Source organism: Balaenoptera musculus, chromosome 8 (genome assembly GCF_009873245.2).
Source record: "Balaenoptera musculus isolate JJ_BM4_2016_0621 chromosome 8, mBalMus1.pri.v3, whole genome shotgun sequence".
NCBI lineage: Eukaryota > Metazoa > Chordata > Mammalia > Artiodactyla > Balaenopteridae > Balaenoptera > Balaenoptera musculus.
Window position 1 is genome coordinate 72,679,792 of NC_045792.1, and position 26,724 is coordinate 72,706,515.

At 48.5% G+C, this 26,724-nt stretch overlaps 1 protein-coding gene across 7 annotated transcripts in view; it reads left to right on the top strand.

The window, feature by feature from the left end:
* The window catches only part of NAV2 (neuron navigator 2), a 399,145-nt gene that overhangs the window by 317,312 nt on the left and 55,109 nt on the right, over window positions 1-26,724 (top strand). For 6 of the 7 annotated variants that reach the window (XR_005021033.1, XM_036862156.1, XM_036862162.1 and 3 more), the window contains 8 exons: window positions 7,479-7,614; window positions 15,162-15,453; window positions 16,202-16,904; window positions 19,655-20,122; window positions 20,787-20,852; window positions 22,191-22,235; window positions 24,687-24,847; window positions 26,223-26,411. Coding sequence is in view for 6 of the 7 variants with exons in the window: in XM_036862156.1 (XP_036718051.1) it covers window positions 7,479-7,614; window positions 15,162-15,453; window positions 16,202-16,904; window positions 19,655-20,122; window positions 20,787-20,852; window positions 22,191-22,235; window positions 24,687-24,847; window positions 26,223-26,411 (2,060 nt within the window). In the remaining variant the exon portion in view is untranslated. The remainder of the gene's footprint in view (window positions 1-7,478; window positions 7,615-15,161; window positions 15,454-16,201; window positions 16,905-19,654; window positions 20,123-20,786; window positions 20,853-22,190; window positions 22,236-24,686; window positions 24,848-26,222; window positions 26,412-26,724) is intronic. The other variant, XM_036862161.1, reaches the window with a different exon arrangement.

Consider the following 26,724-nt stretch of genomic DNA (forward strand, 5'->3'; position numbering starts at 1 on the left):
TGCTGCCGTCTATTGCCTTGTGCTGGCACTTGGCTGGTGGTTTGAGGGGCTATTGAAGGCTGTAGAAATGTCTGAAACCAGTGCAGTTTCCTTTGATGACCTTCCCATTTTACATTTTCCTTTGTGTCTGAGCTACGTGTTCTTGTCTGTCACATCTACCGGCTTTGCGGTCAAGGGTGGGGACAACTGAGTCATCACTGTACCCCCCGGAACCTCACGTGGTGCCTGGCACATAGAGGGTGCTGGCTGACGGGGTGAGATGAACAAAATGAATTCAAGGCCCCTGGCTCGGGACTCAAAAACATTGCGTTTAGGAGCCTTGAAGAAAAATAGCAAATGTTTGGTGGAATTCTTTCCGCCCACCCACTGGCAAAAATAGGTGAAGGTCATCTTCCAATCTGATCACTTATAACTGCAGTTGTGCCCTGATATGATCACCAGTGGAGGACCTTTCATTGAGGAGAGAAAAAGGGACATGGCTGTGATCTGGAGGGGAAATGATCTTTTTGTGTTGATGGTTCTGAGGAGTCAATGGAAACATCTTCTTGCCATTTCTCTAGATGTCCCAGCCAAAGAATTTATAGGGCATAAACATCATATGCTGTTTTGAAATTTAAAAAAAAAGACGGGAACCAGCCAAGCTGTGGGCCCCACGTCCCTTTTAGTTTCCTGTGACAGAACCCGGGCCAGGAGGAGGCCCCCAGAGTCCTTCTGCTTGTTTCCCAAGGCTGTTGAACACAGTGCTGTTTCCACTAAGACTTTTGGAGTAGTCTTGGCAGTCTTACAATACAGAGTGAAGGTGAAGTGGAGCGGGAAGAACTGGTGAAGAGAATAGATGCTGTCTTGTGTTCATTTATTCTTCTGGTCGTTCATATAAAAATCATTCATTCACTCACAAAATGAAATCTGCTTTAATATTTTTCTAAATGTCTGAGGAACGCTTTTGTACCCAAAAAGAATGTCTTAGAATTAATTAGGTTTTACTATTCAACTGTTGAAGCTTTAATTTTGAAACCTATGTTTTCTTACAAATCTTATCTGTAAGTCAAGTATTTTTGTATACATTAAGAACGTTTCCACTTGTTATTTGATTAGTACGTTATTAATTCAGACTTGAATTTAATTAGTACTGTTTGCAAACTTGGATAATTAAGTTTCCTTAAATATTTTATTTTATTTTATGTATTTTTTGCTGCACCGCGAGGTTTGTGGGATCTTAGTTCCCCGACCAGGGATCGAACCCGGGCCCCCAGCAGTGAGAACGCCAGGTCCTAACTACTGGACCACCAGGGATTTCCCTCCTTAAATATTTCAGATTGCATTCGTAAACTTAACATACCTGGTTTCCTCATGCTCTCCAAAATGTTGGATGGGGTAGACTTTAGCAGCCTAACAAGCAAAATCTTTCTCAGCACTTAAACAACCCTTGCAAATCACATAATTTATGACATTTATAGCTTCAGTTTGTCCAAAACACTTCAATTCGTTTTACAGTCCTGAATCAATTTTTAAATCTTTCATCTTAAAATCTCAAATCAAAACTCAGTACTCATTTAGGTTCGAATCACAAGGACTATTCTTTTTAGAATCTCTAATAGGCCGTATATTTTTTAAATTATTATAAACATATAGAGATTACCCCAAGTGATCACAAAGCTTTCACCACCCTAACTTAAGTATTAATAGTAGGATTTATTTCATTATCTCCCTTCATCTTTTTGAAACTTTCCCAGGATTTAAAGTCACTTACTCCCAGCTGAAGGGAGGAAGTTTATCCTCTCAGGTGGGCTCAGAACCATCATGTGATTTTTCTCAATCAGATTCAAGGGCAGGATGCAGGAATGGTCCAATCATATTCCGGAATGAATGTTCTGGAGCCGTGGCTGAGTACCCTGTAGTTCTTTCTGCCGTGTCATCTGGGTCCCTGGAGCCTCTTACCTGGAATTTTGTTTCACCTCACTGCAAACACAAATCCTCTGGGTTTCTTTCAAGTTTGAGTCATAATCATGTTTTGTAACCTCTTTCAACATTTATCGCCCGACTTGGGTCAGTAGACTTGTACCCCATCCCAGGTTGTACCTAATTTCCTTTGCCACTTGATTGGATTCAACTAATGTTCTTACTGCCTGAATGAATTCTGCATGCTTTCCACATTTTTCCTGTCTGACTCTCAACCACACGTCTGGAGTCGTTTTAGAAACAAATTGCAATTCCCCATTAGTTAGCACAAGTATACCGAGTGACAGAAACCTAAGCAAACTAGTTTTAAGCAAAAGAAAAGAATTGTATTAGTTCTCACTGTTTGGTCTCCCAGAAGTGGCTTCTGGCTTCTGATCTGACCTGGATGCAGGAGCTCAGGTGATGTCATTCCTCTTGCCTCTGCTTCCCTGCCTCTGTGCTAACTGCCTTCTAAGGCAGGTAAGGATGAAGGGGCCAGTGGGTCCGAGGCAGCTCTAGGCTTCCTTTGCATTTCTTCCAGAGCTGTGTGTCATTCTCAACATCTCCTTTGGGGGGGAGTGCTATTTTAGGCAAAGTTAAAGAGCTCGTGCCAGCACTTTGTAACTGTGAAGTTCATGGACAATGTGAATCTCTAAGAGGGGGCTGGCATACCCCACATTCTCTTGTTCGGACCACGTTGTTATCACAGAGCATCTTATGGACCTAGTTTTCCTTAGGATGCTTCTTGGAACTCACTGACCTTGATCTTGGTGGCTCATGACCGTTTATAATACCCTGAATTTTAGGGAAAGGACAAGTTGGAGCTAAGTGATTTTATATCTAGATAGATCCGCCAATGTCCCCAAAGATCCAGAAGTGAGGGAGACATGGCTGGTTTTCCGAGTGTGGGGACAGCTCTGGTTTCTGGCACACAGACAGCCCTGGGGGACACCAAGGCCGCTCTTGTTCAGCATGGACTTCCCTTGTGTCACTGCTCCTTCATCCTCCTCCTTAATTTCCCCACTCCACTCTTCTGTGGCGTAGATCATTGGTTCGCCCCTTCTGGGCCAGCTCAGTTTCAAGGACTTCCTGTAATCTCATCATAGCCGCATGATGCTCTGGGCACCGACGTGGGAAGAATCGTGTGTGTGATAAGTGCCACATGCCCCTCTGCAACAGCCTCTCAGTGTTGAAAGGCCACAAAGGAAGAGCGGGTACAATTTCAAAGCAAAAAAATCTGGGGCTTGGATTCATGGGCATTTGTTACTAAGTTCCCTCCTTCCTCCCCTCCAGCCCCACTTGTCTCCTGGCTGTCCTCTTTCTTCTTCGTTGGATTATAGGAAATTTTAGATACGTTAAATTGCTAACCCCGGAGAGCAGATGCAATTAAAGACTCATGGGATTTTCTTTTCATCATGAGAGTGGATTAGAGTCCTTTCCCGTCTGTTATGTCACCCTTTTCCCAGCAGAGCCTTCCACAGTTGCCAGCGTAGGTGGTGTCATCCATGTGTCACCCATAAGGCAACTGAGGCAAGGAAGTAGTGACTTGTCAGAGGCTGAAGTGGGAGGGAGCTGGGCTCAGAATCCACTGCTGGGGCCGCGTTTGCGTCAGAACTTGCCCTGCCTGTCTCTCCTGTACGTGAGTTCAGTCAGGAGGTGTTTAATAAACACATACTGTGTGCCTGGAGATGGAGTTGATGTGAGGCTGGCATTGCTGTGGCAGCACTGCTCTGGAGGTGGGCTTCAGGGTCAGGGAGGGTTTCACTGCCAGCTCTGCCATGCATCTGCAGAGAGCCCTGGACGGCAGCTCTCACAGCCTCAGTTTCCTCATTAGGAAGCAAGGCCACCTGTGAGGGAGTAGGAGTGTTGCTGAGAACATGTGCAGATACTGAAGAGTTGGCATGTTGGCAAGTGCTCAGCCAACGGCTGTTGTGAAAAATCGGATGATGCAGGCCAGAGGGAGCGCATGTTCTGAAATTAGACAATTCAGCGTCTTAAACCCAATTCCAAAGTGGACTGAACGGCACTGGGCAAAATACTTGTTCTTTCAGCCTTGATCTCTTCATTTGTCAACTGGGGAGGATAATAGGTCCCTTACAGGTGTGATATGAAGAGTGGAGAAATAAATGATGTATCGGAAGCACCTGGCATGATGCCTGACACCTGGGATGCACTTGTCACTATCACTAAGCAGACCCCTGCATATACTTGGAAAGTAGGACAGACCATCATATGGAGAACAACTAGAAAACGGCAGGAGTGTATAGAATGAACCCAAATGCAGAAGACTGTGGGAATTCAGAGGAGGGGATTGTGAGGGTGGGCCAGAGTATTTGGAGAAGTCCTTAAAGGAGGATTCGGAACCGGATGGAGCCCAGGCCAAAGCAGTGGAATCACAGGAGGGAGGTCGGCTAAGACCCAGAGCTGCGGGATGCTGCAGGCCCTGTGAATTCATCCCGAGTCCCCTCCTGAGCCCTCACACTTCCTGCCTTTATCCTCCCTACTTGAGAACCACCTTCGCATGTTTCCCCTGCACTTGTGTGGGACCCTCCAGGTGGGCTTTAGGAAGCCAAATTGGCAGGCTGAAGGGAAAGGTGATGAAAACAGGTTTGCACTAAGCGTCGTCTTCCTGCCTGATCAGCAGAGCTCAGACAGGCATCCTACAAGTTGGTGGAACAAACTGAAACTTCCTTTTGATTACTTGGGGGGGAGTATGGGGAGCTCCTGGCTTTCTAAATCTCAGATATTGGCATTTCTTTTTTGTTGTTTGGTTTTTTTGGTTTGTTTTTTCGAGACATAGTTGATGTACAATATTATTTGTTTCAGATGTGCAGCATAGTGATTCAAAATTTTTAAAGGTTATACTCCATTTATAGTTATTATAAAATATTGGCTGTACTCCCTGTGCTACACAATATATCCTTGCAGCGTATATATTTCGTACATCGTAGTTTGTACCTTCTAATCCCCTACCCCATCTTGCCCCTTGCTTCTTCCATCTCCCCACTGGTGACCACTCGTTTGTTCTGTGAGTCTGTTTCTGTTATATTCCCTAGTTTGTTGTATTTTTTTACATTCTACATGTAGGTGCTATCATATAGTATTTCTCTTTTTCTGCCTGACTTATTTTACTAAGCATAATGCCCTCTAAGTCCATCCATGTTGTTGCAAATTTGCATTCTTTTTTATGACTGAGTAATATTCCATTGTATGTACATACCACATCTTTATCCATTCATCTGTTGATGGACACTTAGGTTGCTTCCTTATCTTGATAATTATAAATAATGCTGCTGTGAACATTGGGATGCATGTATCTTTTCGAATTAGTGTTTTTGTTTTTTCGGATGTATACCCAGGAGTGGAACTGTTCTGACACTGGCGTTTCTGAGGCATCAGGCTGCCGCTGTGCAGGCCTTTCGGTGAGGCACAGCTCACTGTGGAGGGCTGAGTGGTGGAGTAACATGGTTAAGTCAATGCTTCATCATCACACGGCCCCGGGTGTAGATACTGACCCTGCCACTCCTGCTCTGGGATCTGCTAGCCTCCTGAACCTGGGCTTCCTCCTGGGGAGGTGGGCCGTGTCGTATGCCCGTGTGCACTGAAAATTGATGTAATAGAGAGCCGTCTGGCATCACAGTAAAGAGGGTGGCTCTGGGACTTCCCTGGTGGCGCAGTGGTTAAGAATTCACCTGCCAGTGCAGGGGACACGGGTTTGATCCCTGGTCCAGGAACATCCCACATGCCACGGAGCAACTAAGCCCGTGCACCACAACTACAGAGCCTGCACTCTAGAGCCCATGAGCCACAACTGCTGAGCTTGTGCTCTAGAACCCGTGCACCACAACTACTGAGCCTGCGCTCTAGAGCCCGTGAGCCACAACTACTGAAGCCCACACGCCTAGAGCCCGTGCTCCGCTACAAGAGAAGCCACCGCAATGAGAAGCCCGCACACGGCAGTGAAGAGCAGCCCCCGCTCGCCCAACTAGAGAAAGCCCGCGTGCAGCAACGAAGACCCAATGCAGCCAAAAATAAATAAATAAATTTATTTTTAAAAAAGAGGGTGGCTCTGAAGCTGGGCCAGCTGGCTGCAGGTCCTGCTCCACCTCTTACAGTCTGACCTTGTGCAAGGCGTCTTACCTTTCTAAGCCTCAGTTTCTCCACCTGTACAATAGAAAAACAATAATACTTACCTTTTGTCACTCGATCAAGTAGAACAGTGTTACACTGATGCTGGAAGCTTACTTTATAGCCTCCTCAACTTCCCACTCCCATGTGTCTAAATCAGCAAGTATTTATTGAGCACCTGCTGTGTATCTGCCACCCTGCAACCAAACAAATGAGAAAATGCAACCGGCTTGATGCTGGCCGGGCGGGGGGTGGAGGTGGCACTGCAGATAGAGGGACCAGGGAAGGCCTTTCTGGGGAGGTGACTCTTCAAGTGAGAAGGAAGAAGGGACAGGTGACCAAGAAGAGGTACAGTAAATGCAAAGCCTTGAACACGAACACCCAGAGCCAGTGAGCGATGGAGGCGGGCCCAAGACAGGACTGGACGGGGAGGCTGGATCACAGGGTCTTGAGGGCCAGAGTACAGAGTTTGGGTCCCTGAGAAGCCACTGGAGGGTCTGAAGCAGTGGAGCAATAGATCTGATTTCTGTTTCACAAAGATCATTCTGGCTGCCGTGGGGAGAATAGATGGTCTGGGAGCAGACGAGGAGCACGGAGCGCAGCCGGCCTGTTGGCAGTCACCTAGGCAGAGCTAAGCAGCTGGAACCACAGGGCGCAGGGGTGGGGAGGGCCGTGCACACTGGGAGAGATTCTGCAAGCAGAGGAGGGCGGACCCGGGGGTGGACTGAATGTCTTGGTGTTGGGAAGCAGGAGGCAAGGCAGAAGAAAAAAAGAATTATTGCTTGGAGATTTGACTTGAATGGTGGGGGACAATGGTCTCGATGGAGTTGAGGGTTGAGAAATGGACTCTATTTTCGATGCATCCTGGGATATTATTAGAGTTAGAACTGCCAATGGAGTTGGTGGATTTTGCTGACTTTTGCACTTTCCTTCCCTTGGCTTTTTTGCTCCAGGAGTGGAGTCCAGGGAATTCACATAGCAGTTCTTTCTCCCGCTCTGAGCCCCAGGGAGGGTGCCACTGCTGTCTCTCTCTCTGCCCCGCTTTCAGCTCCAGCCCCCAAACCCACTGCTCCTCCGCTGGCTCTAGGCCTGGCAGGTAGCCCTTGGCCTTTCTGAAGTTCCCGAGATGAAGCTGAGGATGGGGTAGGCAGGGTGTAGGTGTTTAGCCACATCTGCTCAGGGAGGTGCCCACCCTTCGGGGGAAGGTACACATCAGCCACTTCACCCAGCTGCCAGACGAAACGGATGGATGGCACCCTTGAAGATGAGTCACATCAGAGGCAAAGGAGCTCTGTCTGGGGCTTTGTGACACCGGAGCCTTCGGGGATGGTACACGCTTGTCTGTATCGTCAGACGCTGCTGAGCTGGCGCAGTGTGAGGTCTTGGTGCTCAGGCTGTGTTTGTCTTGGCAGCTGGGATGACAGCAGCTCCGTCAGCAGTGGTATCAGCGACACCATAGACAACCTCAGCACGGATGACATCACCAGCTCCTCCATCGGCTCCTATGCCAACACGCCTGCCTCCTCGCGTAAGAGCCTGGATGTCCAGGTAAGGAGCAGGGTCCCTCCCAAGGCCCCTGCCAGCAGAGAGCCTTGGGCCTGTGGGCCAAGGGGGCTGTTTGGGATGCACAGAATCTCCAGGTCTGTGAGATGAGGCCCGACCTCCTGCTTGATGCCTGTGCTCTTATGTCTTGACTCTATCCTCTACCTGCAGGGAGAAGGGGGGGTCCAGTATCGGGGTACGCTAAACGGGAGTGGGGAGACTCACCGCTCTCACTGTGGTGGCCTTGGCAAATCCTGTTTCCCTCCCGGACCTCAGTTTCATCATCTATTTGTAAAAAAAAAAAAAGAATGTTGGACTCCACTGGCCGTTGTTCTTAGTCTGGAGTGCGTGTCCCTGGCATTCGTCTGATCCCTCGAGAGTGCTGGGGTGGGAACAAAGTTAAGAAGCCTGGGCTGGAAGACCAGTACATCCCAACAGATCTGTGGGTCATATCCTCCTGCCAGTGTATTGTATTTGGCCCACAGTATCACTCTTCTTTTAAATGGGATTGCATGTCAAGTTTCTTCAAGTTCATCATTTCACATGATAGTGAGCTTCTGGTTTCTCTTGAAAAATCAGAAGATATTGCCTTCCTGAGTCTATATTCTCCACAACCAACTGATGTCCGGGTGTCCCCGCCTTTGGACAGGGCGCCCACGCCACTGTGTGCCAACCAACTACACCCTTCAAATACCTGCCTGTCCCGAGGCACTTGAGTTTCCAACCCCTGCTTTAAACCTTCTGATTTAGTGTTTCAGATGCAGTGCTTCCACAGCAGTTTTGTGCAGGTGTGTTTGCTTCCCCTCATAGCTTCCCTTAGTGGTCAGAGGGGTTGGTTCTAATAAGCCCATTTTACTAGCGGACAAGCGAGGTGCCATCCTCACCACCAGTCCCCACGCTGGGACAGATCGGCACGAGGACTGGTCAACCACGGTGGCACTGGCATATACGGACTGCAATCCTTTTCATGATGAGTCCCTCCCACCAGTGGGGCCCGCTGCCTCGGGTGAACCCCTGTGAAGGTCTGATGGGGACGGAGTCTCCCAGAGGGACCTTTTGAGGGCAGAGCTGACACAGCCCCTTCTTTCACTCCCTTCCTTTCACGTCCGCTTCCTTTCTCCGCTTTCTCACTCTGGACAGATAGGAGCTGCTTTGGGAATCTCTTTGCTTTCAAAGGTATCTTTTTCTTTGAGGACGGGGCTAAATGAAGGATGTGTCAGAGTGTGGGATTAATTCTGTACCACAGAAATGTAAACACAGACTGCCTGATGAAATCTATTAGGTGTTGCCTCTGGGATTGCCTATGACTTCTTGAGTTTTCATTTTTAGCCTGAATTTCTAATTATCATTGGCAAACAAGGGTGGGTTGTGGCTGCTAAGGGAAAAAAAAACTACCCAAATGAAGGGAGCCCAGAGATTTGGGGGGTACTGATAATGTGCCATATCTTGATCTGAGGGGTAGTTATGTACATTAATTTCAGAAATTTTCTTCCAATTATATACTTAAGATTGTACATTCAGTATATGAATGTTATACCTCAATTTTTAAAAAGTTAATTTAAAAAACCCAAAAAAAACGTAAGCCACACCACCAACTGATTACTGTTTAATTAGTTATTAGACACAAGTTAGAAACACCCAGCCAGACTGTGTCCCTACCACTTGCCAAATGTTATAATATCCACAGTTTCCGGGACTTCCCTGGCAGTCCAGTGGTTAGGACTTGGTGCTTTCACTGCCGTGGCCCAGGTTCAGTCCCTGGTCGGGGAACTAAGATCCTGCATGTCGTGGGGCACAGCCAAAAAAAAGATATCCACCGTTTTCCTTTCCTTGTGGACACTAATTTTTGTTTTTTTCTGAGACTCATTTTAATTTCAAAGTAACAACAACCAAGCTTCTAGACAGTTCTTAGATACGGAGCTGGGGAACTAAGAGAGAAGGAGAGACAGATGGAGACAGAGAGGAGAGAGAGATCTGTAAATCAGTAGGTTTCTCTCTTGTTTACTTGCAAGGTAGGAAGAAGCTTGCTCCTAAAATGCTCACTGAGCCAACAAAACACTGTTGGAACAGTCTCCTTGTCTTTGTTCCCTTCCCACAAACCTGGAGTTAGAATCTGTTTTCCACATTGATACAGAGTAAACATCTGGGATTTACAAATGATACATTTGAATTTGGTTAATGTCAAGGCCCCCCCCCCTCCTTGACCAGCTCTTTGCTTTCATCTAGCAAATGTCACATCAGAAAAGCTTCAAGAATATTACACAAGCATGTCTTTTGACCAAGATCAGAAAGATAACGTCAAGGGTTGTAAAGAGTTTACTATTTATTGGGTTGTTTTTTGCTCTACAATTACCTGAGTTTAAAATATTTAAATAAAAATTAAGCAAGTAGGTCTTGGAATAAAATAAATGTAGACTTGCACCCATAGTTACAAAGATTCCTGCTGAGATGGTTTCTTTGGAATTCCTTTGTTCCTGTCCAGGGAGCATCTCCAAGTATCTGAATCCACATAAATTGCAGCCTTCTCCCCTCCTCCCCTGTAGCACTCTGAGGAAGGCTAAGGGCCATTACTCCTCTCGGAGCAGCGTCAGGCAGCGGGAAGGTGTACACTGCCATCCTCCCCAGGGCTCATTCAGGTTCCCATCACACATGGGTTTCCCTGGACAAATGGGCAACACAAAGCATCCCGGGCGAGGCATGGAAAGGCAAGAAGCAGCAGCCCAGTGTGTCCACTGGGAAAGCAGGTTGAGGACAGGTTGCCTGCCTAAGTTTTCATATTTGAAAAGCCTCTGAAGACCAGCCAAAAGGAAGTACATCTAAGGAACAGGGGAGCTATCGTCTGGAAGCCTAAGGAACAGCCTCGTTTAGCTGCTTGAGAGAGGCGGCAGCCGGTAACAGAGGAGCAATCCTTGGGGGATGGAAGTCCCCTTTGTCTGTGAGTGACTGTTTCCTCAAGGATGTTGAGGAGCACAGGGAGGGTCTTCGATGGGGCACCCGTGCCCAGATATCCAGCATCGGCCTCTGCTCACTGCTTCTCAGTGTGCTGGGCAAAGCATCTCCCTGCCTGGGGTCTGACAGCCTCTTGACCAACTTTCTCCAGGAGAGCCGGTGAGTCTGGCTGCAGTGTCAGGGAAAAGGTACGGCCTTTGAAGTCAGGGTTGAGCTCCTAGCTCTGTGGCATCCTTGGATAAGCTCAACCTCTCCAAGCCTCTGCCTCCCCGTGATTACATAAAATCACGGTAACTAGGCTTATCTTGAAGGGTGAGTGTGAGAGCGATATGGACATTCATTATCTGAACACGCTTTCAGATAAATGAGCCTAATTCGTTTTTTCTTTTTTCTTTTTCTTTTTTTTTTTTCTGGCTGTGCCACTCTGCTTACGGGATCTTAGTTCCCCGACCAGGGGTTGAACCCCGGCCCTCGGCAGTTGAAAGCACTGAGTCCTAACCACTGGACCTCCAGGGAATTCCCTCAGAGCCTAATTCTCAATAGTTGCTCAGACGGTTCGTTTCGTTTCTTTCCTTTCCTTTCCATTTCCTTTTTCCCTTTCCTTCCTTCCTTCCTCTATATTACCTATCCCTCTGCTTCTCTCCTCCATTCATGTCAGGAACCAAAAGTTGACTGTTATTCATGTCCTTTCTCTGTAGTGTCAGAGCATTTCATCTTATGTTTTGCAGCATTTTGTTTTTAGGACAGTGTGTTGGTGGCAGAAGACTTTCACACGTGAACATCACTTCCCCACATCCCTTTCATCTATCTCTTCCTGTCCTTGTGACTCAGCATTTTCTCCCAGTCTGTGGAAGTTTCCATTCCAGGTGCCAAGGTACAAGAAAAGGCATATGTCAAGATTCCTCTCATTTTCACTGCCTTTGAAATTTTAATAAAATATACAAGGGGAAAAAAATGGTAATTCCATGTGAGTTTACTTTTTGCTACTGAAGGAAACAAAATTCTGAATTCTGTGGCAAGGATTCCTGTCCTGTGTGACCCTGAGTAATCCTGGAGCTCTCTGGATGCTCTCTGGATGATGGTCTGGACGTAAGGATAGGGTTTGGCTGGGGTGTGGGTGGGGCACCCCTTCTGCCACCTGCTGGGTCCTGCTGCTCCTGACTTGAGGCAAGTTACCTTTCCTCTTCACACCTGTGCTTTCCTTGTCTGTCAAATACGGATAAAAGTGCAAGTTGAGAGGATTAGATGAGCTAATAATGTGTGCGGAGGCACCCAGTGCCCAGTAAGAAAGGCGGCAGGTGATGATGCTGGCGCCGATCCTAATTTCTGTTATTACTGGGACTCCAGCTTTAGCCAGTGTAGCATCTCAATCTGCAGGGGATGGTGTGGGCTTGAAGAGGGCAGTGTCTCTGGCTTCTTAGAGGCTTGTGGCCCAAGAGCACAAAAGACAAGTACCCTGTTCACCTTAATGCAAGACAGAAATAGATTAAATGCTAAAGTGCCGGAGATTTTCAGAGGGGGGACAGTTGGTGACAAAAGAGCCACTGTTAAAATTGAGTCCCTCCACATTGAGCTCATTGCGCCCACCGTCAGCTCTCTGAGACACCTGTCTGTTATCACCCCTGTTTCATGCACAAGGTAACAATCTCAGAGAAGCTCAGCCACTTCCTTCAGGGTCACACACAGCACAGGAGGCAGTTGCAGCACCTAGTACTTGACCTCAAGTCTGTCCAACCCCAAGCCCATGCTCTTCCCTCCACCTCCCGCCCCACGGCTGCACCTCGCTCCTCAGCGCCTTGGTTCCATCCTCTCGCTCTCAGAAGACTGGCCTCCCCTCTTCAGTCTCTGGGGAACCTGGGCCCTCAGGGGAGAACTCTCCCATCTTCCAGGCCCTCTTCCTCCTTGAGTGTGGCTATTTCCCTGCCTTCCCTCTTAGATGCTGAATGAGTAAGTGGGCTTGCAGGTAGGGGCAGTAGAAAAATCTACAGAAAGGAGGTACCACTTGAGATGGGAACAGCTGGCAAAGGGGAGGGTGCAGTTCTTTGTACATCCCATGTGGCCGTCCTGCTGGCCCTCCTGTTGTAAGCTCTGGGAACAGAGAGGCTGGCCCTTCTTCATCTTTTAATCCCTCCTGGTGCCACCACATGATCTGACACACAGCTCAGCAGGGGTTTGCTAGGGAGATGTGCACTCACAGCCAGTATAATGTCCCGGGGCAGAGGCTGCTGTGCCGAGAGCAGCTGGGAAGCCGGCCACCCTGGACCACATTGTGGGGCTGTGATGGTTGGATAATTGTTCTTTCCAGTGGGGGATTCAATTGTAGTCCCAGACCAGGGATGTGTGCACTCTCTCTGCCACTGGGGTGGAATCAGTTCTGGAGGTCCCACCCAGAGGCTAGGCTGGAACTGCTCCAGAATTGGAGCTGGGGAACCACCGGCCAGTCAGGATGGAAGGAGAATCTACTGGGTGTAGGTATTATGTTAGGTGCCCCTGGACATGCAGCATCCTCAAGTCCTTGGACTTGTCCTCCAGGAAGGCAGCATGGCATGATGGCTAAAATATGGGCTCCGCACTTCGGTTCCCCAGAATCCTTGCACTGTGTGATCTTGGGCAATTTTCTTTTCCACTCTGTGCCTCAGTGTTCTCATGTAAAATTGAGACTACGAACTGTAACTTCCTCATAGGTTTCTGGTGAAGATTAAGTTAAATGGTACCTGTAAAGCACTTTAGCCCAGTGCCTAGCACATAGTAAATGCTTAGTAAATTTTAATTGTTACTGCTCCAACTATTAGCATCACTATAATTTGATCAGGAAAAATAAGGTATAGGAACATTAAAAGAATAATTAATGCAGTACCCCAGGATGTGGTATGTGCTAAGTTTTCAGTACCTCTTAGAGTGTAAACGGATGTGTTAGAATGTACTTGAACATAAGCTCCAGGAGGTTAATGATTTGTATTGATATTTTGTTCTCATTCATTGTAGTATTCCCAGTACCCAAAAGCTTGCTTGGCACACAGCGGTACCGGGTAAATATTTGTTGAGTGAATGTTTCCAAAGCCAAGATATTTTCTGCCTCAGGGCCTTTGCACATACCCTTACCTCTACCTGGCCTGCTCTTCCCTAAACTCTTCTCTCGGTAAGTTTCTGCTCATCCTTTAGGACACTTCTTCAAAAAGGCCTTACCAGACCACTGTCCCTTACCCCCATCATCATACTCTAAATTACATCACTGCCTGTAATTCTGTCTCAGACTCCTTGTCCTTTTCCATTTATTTGTCTTATATTTCCAATCCCTGCCTCTTTCACTGGACCGTAAACTTCAGAAGGGATGGGAACCAATCTTACTCACAGATCCTCAGACTCACCATAGTGCCCAGCAAACCACAGGCATGGAGGAAATTCTGGTTGAATGAATACACTGGGAGGTTTAGAGGGAGGAACACGGGCTGGTGTAGTTGGGACATGGAGCAAGTACCGTGAGTTTCCACTTATCTGTAAAACTGAGATGAAGGCAGTTCTACTTAACCTGCTCACCCTCCTTGACCAGATAGCGGTCGCGATCGGATGAGGTCGTTTTGTTAAAGTGTGCTGTAGCTCGAGAAGCATGTGTTCGCCGACCGATGTGCTCATGTCCTCACCAAGCCTGATTGCGTGCCTGCTGTGGGGACGCCTCTGTCTCTGTCCTTTGCCGCAGCTGAACGATGAGCTTCTTGCAGCCCAGGAGTGTTTCTGTCCTTCCTCCTCCCTCTCTCTATGCCTAGTACCTCGTGGAAATGTTTGAGGAATGACCAAACAACTGAAGGCACCCGTGAGGTGGCTGAGGGAGAGGGGGGAGGCTGTGTGGTGGTGCTAGAGAGGCGATTGAACTTGGGCTGCTTGTCTGTATGTATCTTAGCAGGTTCAGGCCTCTTCCAAAGAAAGCTGGGCTAATTATATCCCTTGTCTGCCCAAAGTCCCACAAGAGGAGCAAGCAGTGGTATATGAATGGAGCTGGGGTGGGAGCAGTCACCCTCTGGCTTTTAGCGTGGTGTGATGGGGAGGGAAGCGGCTTTTGAGGCTTTGCTTCCTCTCAGCCCCTCTCTCTCCCTGATGCGAGGGGAACTAGCAGCCGCCCTCTCTCGCTCACTCTCGGTGTGTTAGACTGTGGCGCTGTGCTAGATCCAGAGATCTGGCTGCCAGTGGAGTGATCGGGAGCTGGCAGAACAAAGGGAGATGGGCTGGGAGGCCGTGAGCTGGATAGAGCTCAGGCTGCCGGAGCTAGAGGAGGCGCGTCGCCAAGTGGCGGAGCTGGTGGCTGAATTCTTGTCACAGCTCCGTCCACTGGTCCTCCTCCATGGGGCTCTGTCCCTCTTTCTCCTCTGGCTCTTTTTACTCTCCTCCCTCACTCCCTTTTAGGACATATTCGTATGCTTTACTTTCCTTGGACCCAACAAATCAGGCTTCCTAACAAGATAACCAGAGTACAAAGGCCCAAAAGTTTTCAAGTAGTCCTCTGTTATTTTTCCCTTAACTTGTCCAGTGTGTGGGCATTTTTGCTCTGGGGTGAGGGGCTCTCTAGCCTGGGGTTTGAGAAGGACTGATTCAGAGGGTCTCCTTCGCAGACCGACGCTGAGAAACACTCACAGGTGGAGAGGAATTCCCTGTGGTCCGGCGACGATGTCAAGAAGTCAGACGGAGGGTCAGACAGTGGCATAAAGATGGAGCCGGGGTCGAAGTGGAGGCGGAATCCTTCTGATGTGTCTGACGAGTCCGACAAAAGCACGTCGGGCAAGAAGAACCCCGTCATCTCTCAGACAGGCTCGTGGCGGCGAGGCATGACAGCTCAGGTGGGCGTCACCATGCCGAGGACGAAGCCGGCTGCCCCGGCAGGCACGCTCAAGACCCCAGGAACTGGTGAGTCAGAGGCCTGCGTGGGCACTTGTCATTTTCAAAACCTGAACCGCAGTCACTCTAGCGAGGGCTTGATGATACTTTTTAAATCCCTATAAAATGCACAGGTATTTCTTCTTAGGGTTTAGACCCTGCTCATAGCCAGCTTTCAGAAAGGTTCACATCCTTACCTTTCTCCAAGTGGAAATATGTAAGCATGAGAGCCTCTTAAATTCTGAAGATGGTTCAACTGCCGAGACGTGTTGAATTGGTTTAAGCATTTGCTGGGTCAGAGCTGACATACCCGGTGAAGGCTATTCAAGAGCACGTGGGTAGGAGCTGTTGGTGTGTTGAATTGATGTTGTCCATGATTTAAGGATGTATGTAAACAAGGGCAGTGTTTTTGCAGGAAGGTGGGGTACCCCTTGAAAATGATCGGGACAGCTTTTCAATGGACAGAGGGAGAATGGTCAATAAAACACAAGATCTCTTTCCCAGACATATCAGTGATTGGCTGGCTTTGCTTTATTCTGGGTAAATTTAGATTGCTTTGCGAATGAGGAAAACCATTGACATCTCCTAAAAGGCTCATGGTGACAGTTGTAGACACGATTATCTTTATAAAAAGCTCTTTCCTCTGTCTCCCAAGGGGACTGCTTTCCCCCAGGAGAAAGCGAACTAGTTCTTTGGAGGAGGGGAGAATTTTAAACAGTCTGAGCTGGCGGAGCTGGCTTCTTGGTGTGCAGGCTAACCTTTCTGATTTCTCTCTTAGGAAAAACAGATGATGCAAAGGTGTCTGAGAAAGGAAGGCTGTCTCCCAAAGCCTCCCAGGTGAAGCGCTCCCCGTCAGATGCTGGCCGCAGCAGCGGTGATGAATCCAAGAAACCCCTCCCCGGCAGCTCCAGGACGCCCACTGCCAATGCCAACAGCTTTGGGTTCAAGAAGCAGAGTGGCTCTGCCGCTGGTTTGGCCATGATCACAGCCAGTGGGGCCACTGTCACCAGCAGGTCAGCCACGCTGGGCAAAATCCCAAAGTCGTCCGCACTTGTCGGTCGGTCCACCGGTCGGAAGACAAGCATGGATGGGGCTCAGAATCAGGATGACGGGTATCTGTCTCTCAGCTCCCGGACAAATTTACAGTACCGGAGTCTGCCAAGGCCCAGTAAATCCACCAGCCGGAATGGGGCTGGGAACAGGTCTAGTACCAGCAGCATAGATTCCAACATCAGTAGCAAGTCAGCAGGCCTGCCGGTGCCCAAGCTGAGGGAGCCTTCCAAGACAGCCCTGGGCAGCTCTCTGCCAGGTCTGGTCAACCAGACCGATAAGGAGAAAGGCATCTCATCCGACAACGAGAGCGTGGCTTCCTGTAACTCAGTGAAGGTGAACCCGGCAGCCCAGCCTGTGTCTAGTGCGGCTCAGGCCACTCTCCAGCCAGGGGCCAAGTATCCTGATGTGGCTTCTCCCACGCTCCGCAGGTAAGTGGGTAAATGGCACCGAGCGGAACTGGAATACGTGGAGTGGCATCCTGGATTAATAACTTCCTGTTTTCTTAGCTGAAGCCACCTCTGGTTTTCTCCACTTCAGTCCTTGGGTAAAGCTGTTTGGTCGGATGCTGCCAGGAATTCTGCAGTCAACTGATTATTTTCCCATGTTGGCATGAAAAACATAAGCCTCTGGAATCAATCATCCTGGGTTTGAATCCTAGGTCCACCTTAATTAGCCACCATGTAACCTCTCTTAATAATTCTGCCTCCGTTTCCTCATCTGTAAAATGGGGGTGATGATACCTACCTACGGGTTCTTGTGTCCATTAATCTATGTAGCTACATCTGGCCCATAGTAAGTACTCAATAAAAGTTAGCTACCATCGAAGACGAGATCCTAATACTCCCTTAGATCTGGATGGGGAGCTCAAGGGAAACAGTTTTGTTTTCACTCTGTGGCTCAGATTCCTCATCATTATGCCAGACAGTGGCATAATGGCCAGACCTTTTCCCCAAATGGTCCAATATCCCCCACATACTTTTTTATACTGCATGCATAATTCCAAATTAGTGCCTGAAATTTTAGCTTCCTTTAAAAAAACAAAAAAAAGAAAGAAAAAACAACTCAAAGCAGAAGCGTTTCTGAAAAAGAGAATTTGATTTCCTATTACCTGAAAAAGGCATTTTCCTGCATTTCCACAACGGGTGGAAATTTGTACCTTAAAATTGATTATTCACTTTTTAAAAACAGTTTCCTTTCAGTTTATACAACTTTTGCCTCTCCATAGTATCTCATTATAATATCCACTGGACCACTTTAAAACTGCAGCTGCATAGAGCAGAGTTCATCCTACCTTTTCAGGAAATTTCTTGTCATAAGAAAGAGTAAGTCCAAGGATAGAAAACTTCGCAGTGAAAAAATAAAAATTATGTGCACATGTACATATTTGGGGATGAGTGGGAATGTTTGCAAAGCCTTCAGAAGAAGCATTCCACATGAAAGGTATAATGCAGCAGTTCACTGTTCTTTGTCTAGACTTGATTATTAGAATTTCAGTAATGATTATTTTTTCAGGGAAAAGTCCTATTGGGCTGCTCTTTGTTGTTTTAACAGGTTGCCTTGTAAATGAAAATTTTCTCTGCTTCTTGCCTCAAGTATTATATGTAATATTCACTCTTTGGTATTATAGATTTCCTTTAGTAACTACAAAGGCATTTTACTAGACCCTTAGGCCAGTGTAATAGAATACTTGAAAATGCATGCAGCTTCTTAGGCTGTGGATTGAGCACCTTTCAGCCCATTCCTAGCAGTTACATGTTTCCTAAATTGTTAAGGTGTTCTGAATGCTCTCGTTGTGCATTAGTATGAAGAAGAGGAGTCTTAGGTGAAGTGTGATAGCTCTCTTCAAATGGTTTGAAGGACTAACAGACAAAAGATTGGGCTTTTTCTGTGTAGTTACACATAGCAGGATTAGGAGCAAGGCATAAAAGTTGGAAGAAGGTGGGTTAGATTTTGGTTTTGTAACAATTGGAAGTGCTTGGCAATGGAGCCAGTTAGCCTTTGGAGTATAAAGTAGTGAGGTCCCTGACACTGGAAGTATGTAAGCACTCTAAAGCCAAGGTTCTGCAACAAGATAGTTCTTTCTCTGTCACCAGGCAAAAAGTGTTCCTCTTCTGTCACCAGACATTGTAGTGAGGGTTGATTATGTGTTTATTGATTTTTACAACAATTGGGATTTGTAACAACTGTTTGGAGAGGTCGGAGGTCAAACTCACACCACTTTGACTAGCTGGGTGAAGGGCAACCTGCCTATCATAGTATGTAGTAGTATCGTCTCTTTTCGGAGATAACCTGTTCCATGACAGTTTTAGTGGACAGAATAAAGCCATTACATTGCTAGAGCATGTACTGTCCTTTGACTTTAAGACAGTTTCTCCATCCTAGCAGAGGACCCTCTGCCAACGGAAGAGGGGAGTGTCTGTGCCGTACCCTGCATTCTGACAGCACATTTGTGGTCATGAGCAGTGGGGGAGATGACGTGCAATGGCATTTCTGTGTGTCTATCACAGAGACACAGTTCACACCCAGCGTGTCTGGTCGAACATCTTGTGAATCCCACAAGGTTTGTGTGTATCACTGGACAGTACTAGCTCTCTGGCCTTAAAAGACACATCTTTCAGGCTGGGCTTTCATGTGAGAATACATCTGAGAGGATACATTGCCCAGGCCGCCTCCAGATCTAGCCTCCTGTTCTTGATTCTACATGTTTGCTTATGAGATCAAAGAAACCAAATCCTTTGGAGCTGAACTGTCATAAACGGAGTGCCTGCTTTGTGCCTGGGGTCATGGATACAAAGGTGATTAAGGCAGCTCTTTTCCCTTGAGATGTTTCCTGGGCAAGGGCAGTTTTCTAGTTACTCTATTTATGGAAAGAAAGGAAAGCAAGATGTTGGACCAGCGAGGGATAGGCCGGTAGAAAATTACTGCCCGTCTCCCTTTGGCTCAGGTAGATCCAGGGTCTCAGCAGCAGCCTAGAACTTGAAGGTGGAGCCTTTGCTCCACCAGTGCCCTGGCCGGCTGTGTGTGGCAGCCTTTCCCAGGGGAGCGCCCTGAGCCGTAGAAAGGACCGCGCCTCCCTCCCCAGGGACTCTCACTAGCTCCCGTGCCCCGCCCTCCTCTGATGGGCCGGCGCCCCTGGGCTTTGGGCGTTCAACCCGTGCAACCCTTTGTCTCTTCGCAGACTCTTTGGTGGGAAGCCTACCAAGCAAGTGCCCATCGCCACAGCCGAAAACATGAAAAACTCGGTGGTCATCTCCAACCCTCATGCCACCCTGAGCCAGCAAGGTAACTTAGAGTCCCCCTCGGGCAGCGGCGTCCTGAGCAGCGGCGGCAGCAGCCCTCTCTACAGTAAGAACGCAGACAGCACCCAGTCCCCCCTGGCCTCCAGCCCCGGCTCCGCCCACTCGGGCCCCTCCAACAGCCTCACGTGGGGCACCCACGCCAGCAGCTCCTCGGCCGTTAGCAAGGACGGCCTGGGCTTCCAGTCGGTCAGCAGCCTCCACACCAGTTGCGAGTCCATTGACATCTCCCTGGGCAGCGGAGGGGCGCTGAGTCACAACTCCTCCACCGGCCTCATTGCCGCCTCTAAGGATGACGCCCTGACCCCCTTTGTCAGAACCAACAGTGTGAAGACCACACTGTCAGAAAGGTTGGTGCTGTGCATTTGGCTGCCTTTATCTCCCCGAAAGACGCCCTTCCAAGAGTCCAGAGATTATGTCAGGAAGCCCAAGTGTTAACTCACCGTTGCTGGGAGGTTTCTCTCTTTCTGATCGTCTCTCCAGAGGGAAGCCAGTTTGGGATGGATTAAGCCAGGCTCTGCTTCCTGTTAACTTTTTCACTGTGGTTTTTCTCAGTGCATGGAGCTGCTGGAAGTCTCTTGGGGGCAGATTTCATGCTGCCTTTTGAAAGGGCATTCCGCCTTCGAAGTCCTTCCATTTTATTGTTTGTTCATCAACTACCTCTTTCCCTGCCCCTTGTAATTGTGTGGTCCAAGCAGGTCCAAGCTGTAGCCGCAGAGCGCGTGGTGGGGTGTTCCTTAAGCAGCTGAGTCCATATGCTGGTCCTCGGGGCAGACACCCTCCTACTTGAAGGGCCGCAGGCCAGAGTGATAGGAAATCAAGAAACCAGAATTGTCCTCAAAGCTCTGAATCTCACTGCCGTAGTGATACATGTCCATTTTCTCCACATGGAGAAGAAAGGCAGTATCGGCACTGGAAATGAGACGAATGTTCTAGTTGTTGCATATAATAACCCCACCCCCTCCTCCCAATCTAATGCTCCTTCTCTTGTTTTCCACCTGCCTGGCCTTCTAGCCCTCTCTCTTCCCCTGCCGCTAGCCCTAAGTTCTGCAGAAGTACTCTGCCCAGGAAACAGGACAGGTAATGACGTTGTAGGCCGGGGACGCCACCGAGCCTCTAGCTTCCTCTGCCCCCCTGTGTCAAGCCAGATGTCTTGTGTGAGGCTGTTGGCTTGCGGCTTCCGCTTGTGTTCGTGGCCCCGGTGTGCTCTGTGACCCCCCAGACATGCCTGTGAGGGTCTGTTCCGCTGCCCACAAAGCTCAGGAAGAGATGGAGCGGGGCGGGCCCCTCCTCTCCCAGCTTGGGAAGGAACCTCAAACCTGCCACCTGGCGAGGGGCGGCAGAAGCTCTCACTGGCATCTCAGCCTCCCCGTGGCATGCTCCTGCTTCCTAGCTTCCTGCCCTTTCTCCTCTCTCCCCTCCCCCTCCAAGCCCAGAAGTGACCTACCGCCCACCACGCGGCTCTGCGGCCCGCACCTTTGTCTCCCCCACCCCTGCTCCCCAACGCAGCTGGCTGTTGGCCCTCTCAAAGGCCTTTGCTGCAGTTTGGCTCTGTGTCTCGCAGGCTGTTGTGTTCTGTGTGCCCGTTTTCTGTAACAGTAAGAAGACTATGTGGAGTGTTGCTGGCCCCCAGATGCCCTGAGGGTGGGCCTCAGAGATGGACCTTGACCTTGAGTTTGTGGGGAAGCCATGGCTTGGCCAAACATAATGAGCAGATGTTGTTTCATGCTAGGGGGAAAAAAAAATTAATGAAAACCCTCTTCACCCCATTAACAGCGACAACGTTGCTTTTGTCAGACTCATAGACCAAGCCTTTAAACCTAGCTCTTTGGAAATCCAAATGCTGTGACTTTATCAGCCAGCAGGTCGTAACATGCCCCAACTCTGCTCAGGGCTCAGCTCCCAGCTGCGCCCAATGAGAGCCTCGAAAACTGAGAGGGACCTGGAATTCACTTGTTACAGATGAATTCCAAATATGCAGACTGCTGGCCTCTTGAAACTCTCCAGCAAGTCCCTTCTCTCACTTGAAGTCATCGCCAGTGGCATTTGGTGGTGGGCCAGAGTGGTTAGGGGTGCGGGGAGCCTGGCATCTCTGTCTGCCGCGGAAGGCATGGGCTCTGCTTCCAGATGGGGGCAGCTCCTGAGTTTGGCTTTGAACCCGCGGAAAAGGAGGAGCAGTTGGGGCCGAGTGGCTCAGGCCTCCTGGGGACGGGGTTGGAGGATGCTGGGTGTGAACGCAGGCCTGGGTTTCCTCTGTTCCCGTGGCTGTGGATGTGTTGCATGCAGAGGACCGCTCCCTGGTGAAGTGAGTCTCTTCCTCCAGGTCTCTTGGCTCCTCCTTAGCCTTTCCCCCCCTCATATGGCCTGCTTTCCCTGTGCTTCTCTGAGGTTCTTATGTTTGTTTTAACTTTCCTACAGTGACCCGCACCTTGATAGGAACACTTTGCCTAAAAAAGGACTCAGGTATCTGTGTTTTCTCCTTGCATCCATGCCATCTGGTGTGGCTCTGGGGCTTGGCTGTGTGGCTCTCTCATGGCTGGTGGGGCTCGGGCTGGGCTGGGGGTCCCCGCTTTGGCCACCGCAGCAGGACCCTTTGGATGACGGCTCCCCTCGCCACCCTCTCATTCTCATCTCTCCATGTGTCGGCTTCTTTGCTTGAGCAGAGGCTGTGCTCTTTCAGGCTTTCTGTGGTCAGACCATCTCATGACAACCAACCCTGAGCAAGCCCGGAGAGCAGTTACCGCTACTTCTGGGGCCAGTGGGTTTAATCGCTGATCACTTCGCCATGACCATTCCATTCACGGGCTGTCTTCCAAGAGAAAGGATATGACTTGTAGCATGTTGATTTGTCAGCCAGGACACAGAGCAAAGGAGAGAAATATTCCCCCCACCACCCCCGCCCAATTTGAAGATTTTTAACTTTCTGGCCCATGGAAAGTTGCTAAGGACAGGCGTTTGCACTTGTCTGAATATTCTAATGGAAAATCGGGTCAATTTTCAATGCCCAGCAAGACATGGGTGTGTTCATTTTTTTTGATGTAAAGACTTTCTTTCCAAGAGCGAATGTCCTTTCATTCACTGTAAGTGATGGCTCGTTTTTGGCGCTGGTCCTGGTGAAACAAGATGCTATAAGTCACCACTGCTCACGCCATCCACCTCACTTTGCCAACCAGAAGAACTTCAGTCCTAACGCCTGCCCCGTGACCTTAATGTCACACGGTTACAGCTGTCATTTCTCCCGCTCTCTAAACACCTTGTTCTCTGTAGCATCGGCTTCACCCTGCACCGAGCAGTAAGTGCTTTCGCAAAACACGGAACTTGGAATGAAATGTTTCGTTGCTGTCATGTATGTCTGTAGTTAATAACCAGCAGTTCTTAAGGCTGAGAGCGTTTTGACCAGTAATGGGAGGTAGGTATCAATGCTTCCTTTCAACAGGAGTTCCGAGTAAGGCCAAATCTAAAAATCTAAGAATAAAAGTATTGAAAAAGCCCCCAACAGACCTCCCGAGGGAGGAAGTTCAGCACGGTGGCCTTCGAGGGGGGAGTTGGCAAGGCCTTTTGTACTTAACAGTTTTCGTCATGCTTGTCGGCACTCAGGCTAATGCTTAAATCATATCCACTCTTCACGTGAGTTTGACCTTGATGCCCCAGCGTCGCTCCCAGAGGAAGCTCACGTCTTCGAACATCAGCATTTCGTAATGCTAACGTGTATATTTCTGGAGCAGATCTATTCTGTGAAAATTATGTAGCTCTGGCTTTTAAAATCTGTTTTTAAAAAAATTCAGAATAGAGGTAAGTGACAGGGAATCCTCAGGCAATTGATGGGACCTAGAAAGTCCAACTATAGTAAAAACATTAAGGAAGAATCGTGTTTATGTTCCCTCTCACTGTGACTCCCTTTCTAGCTCACCCACTCCATACACACACACATCCCATACCAACACACTGACAACTCCTTGTCCTAAGTCAAGAGGACCCCTCTATTTACGTAATCAGTAGTAACCCCACGGTAATCTGTTTATAAGTCCAAAGTACTCTGGCCACTGGGGCACTTTAGACATTCGAGATGCTGCCTGTGGGCATAATGAGAAGAGCCCACAGGCAGCATCCATAATGGATTTGGGAATCAGACAAATATGGATTGAAATCTCGGCACGTGATTCAAGGCAGGCCGTCACCTTCCCTGAATGTAAAACAGGAATAATAGCATCTGTGTTGCTGGGAGAATCCGAGGCTTCAGTAAGATAATGTCTGTCTATGAAGGCACCTGGCACGTTGGAGACGTTCAATAAATCATTACCAAATACGTTTCAGAATTAATGATGAGGTGGACCACGTGACTTCTGAAGACCCTCCCCTGTGTGAGACCCAGTGATTTGGGGTTCCTTTTGTGAAGACTGGTTTCTGCCAGATTCTAGTAACTACTGTCAGCGTCGGTCTCCTCATACCTTCCTGTACGTGTCTGGTTTCTGATACTCTGTGATTCATGGCCACTTACTTGCGCTCCAGAATGCAGGTGCCATGAGCTATCTAATTAAAACTTCCTCAGAGCTCTGACAGCAGCTTGTTTTGTTGCTTCAGTCCTGTCAAGGTGGAGGCTTTGAAATGACACCGTCATGAATCAACATGTTACAGATACGCCCAGGGACAGCTCTTTTGAGCGTTTACCCATCTTGTTCCCTTTATGTAGTTCCCTCAAAACTGAAAGGAATTGCAGTTTTCCCCCAAAGACAGCCAAGTGGCAAAAAAGGTTTTGAGAAACTTTGTGAGTTTCGGGAATGTGTAGCGATCTGATTTTTCAAACGTCATCTTTGGATGTATATTTTCTTTTTATATGTTTATCGTCAGCTCCAGAGAGCTCATTTTCATAAGCGCTGTTCGTAGTTAATCCCAGCCTGCTTTCTGTCTGTCCAGGTACACCCCCACCTCCCAGCTTCGCACACAAGAAGACGCAAAAGAATGGTTACGGTCGCACTCTGCAGGAGGCCTGCAGGACACTGCCGCCAACTCTCCTTTCTCCTCTGGCTCCAGTGTAACTTCTCCCTCCGGAACAAGATTCAACTTTTCTCAGCTTGGTGAGTAGCTACTTGGCATTAACTGTGTTGATCAGTGCCTTAGGGCAGAGGTTATCTTGCATTTTGAAAGAGACATGTGGTCACATCACTCTCAGTATCTGATCAGCCCTCAGCAGTGTAGTTTGATTATAGGCAATTGATAGCAAAAGAAAAGAAAAATGTGTTTTGGTTCTCTATCAGTAATTTTCTCTACATGGTTGATATAGGTGGGGTTATAGCAAAGAGCAAACCATCCGTGGAATGAGAAGAATGTATTCTAAGACCTCTGAAGATGTAGGTTTTATAGCGTATCCCATGTTTGGTCATCCTCATTGCTTTATTAAACCGGAAATAAAGATCAGGTTTTGACTGAGCAGATATTCTTGGAAATGCCTACCGGTGACATCATGCTTTGACTGGCACAGTGAGGAAAGGAAAAGAATTTGTAACACAGTCCCTGCTGACATGTCAACGGATGCTTTTTTTAGAGAGACAAACACCCACAGAGACTCATAGATAGGTAAAAGAGAACAGTCCAAAGCTTTGTATGAATCCATGTAAAAACTGCATATGATCCGATAGCAAGTATACACAGTTAGAAAAAGGAAAGAACAGTCCTGGCTGAAATGACTGGGAAAGGTTACACGAAGGTGGCAGGATGTGAGAGCTGAGCCTTCCAAGACGGAGAGGGAAATATTTTTTCCAGTCTCATCTCGTTCTTTAGAGAGGCAGCCTTTTCTGATTACTGTGAATAATAAACTCAATCTTTAAGGACTTCTAATCAAGTAAGGGTTAACTCTTCATTGTTAGTGAACCGAATGCATACTTGTGAACTATTGTACCTGACTGAAATGCACAGGATTTTAATAAGAAAGCCAGTTTCGGCTAAGGTAGATGCACGCCCTTTGCACTGAAGCTCTGCAGGCACCGTTATGAAATCCTCCCCATCTGAGACGGTGAGACCTGTGCTCATATTGTTCTCTCCTGGCTGTAACTCTTTGAGGCAAGAGTTTCTTGTCATGCACAAATGCTTCCCATCTGATCAAAAGCCCGGCTGGACTATTTTGGGCTTTTGGCTTTAGGGAGAATTGTTCCAGATGAGCCCAGAAGGTAATTAACTCATGCCTGGAAGGTGACACTAGCTTGTCTGAATGTGCCAAGTTGGAAAGCTGAGGCCCAGAGCCTCGCTTTGGAACTGACCCACCTTTCCTCCCTTATTTTTAGCTGTAAGTGTGTTACTCAGATGCTGGTGTGACCACCTTTGAGAAAATAGACGAGGGAGAGAAGTTGACAGGGACGGGGTTGGCTGATCGTAAGCAGCCTCCTCTTCGTCCCCCTTCAGGATTTGAACCGGGACGTGAACCTCCAACCCTTTGACTGACTCCTTTCCTTCCAGCGAGTCCCACCACTGTCACACAGATGAGCTTGTCCAACCCGACCATGCTGAGGACCCACAGCCTCTCCAATGCCGACGGGCAGTATGACCCGTACACGGACAGCCGCTTCCGGAACAGCTCCATGTCCCTGGACGAGAAAAGCAGAACCATGAGCCGCTCAGGCTCATTCCGGGATGGGTTTGAAGAAGGTAAGAAGCAAGGAGATTCACCCTCTCTCACGCTGTGCAGAGCGGTTAACAGTCCTCTATACCGAGTTCACTTCGTTGACCTAAGAGTCCACCCGTACAAGTTTCCAGCTCGCCACTTACTGTGGGGCGCGGGGCTGGGGAACTCTGCATGGTAGGGTCTGACTCTTAATTAACCTCGCAGGACTGTAGGGAAGACAAAACACGGGTGAACCCTGGAGTTGACCGAGTTCCTCTCCAGGCTTCTCTCCCGTGGACTTGGGCCCTAGCTTCTTGGCATGCACCTCCATCGTGAGGCTCAGCCGCTGGCACACCA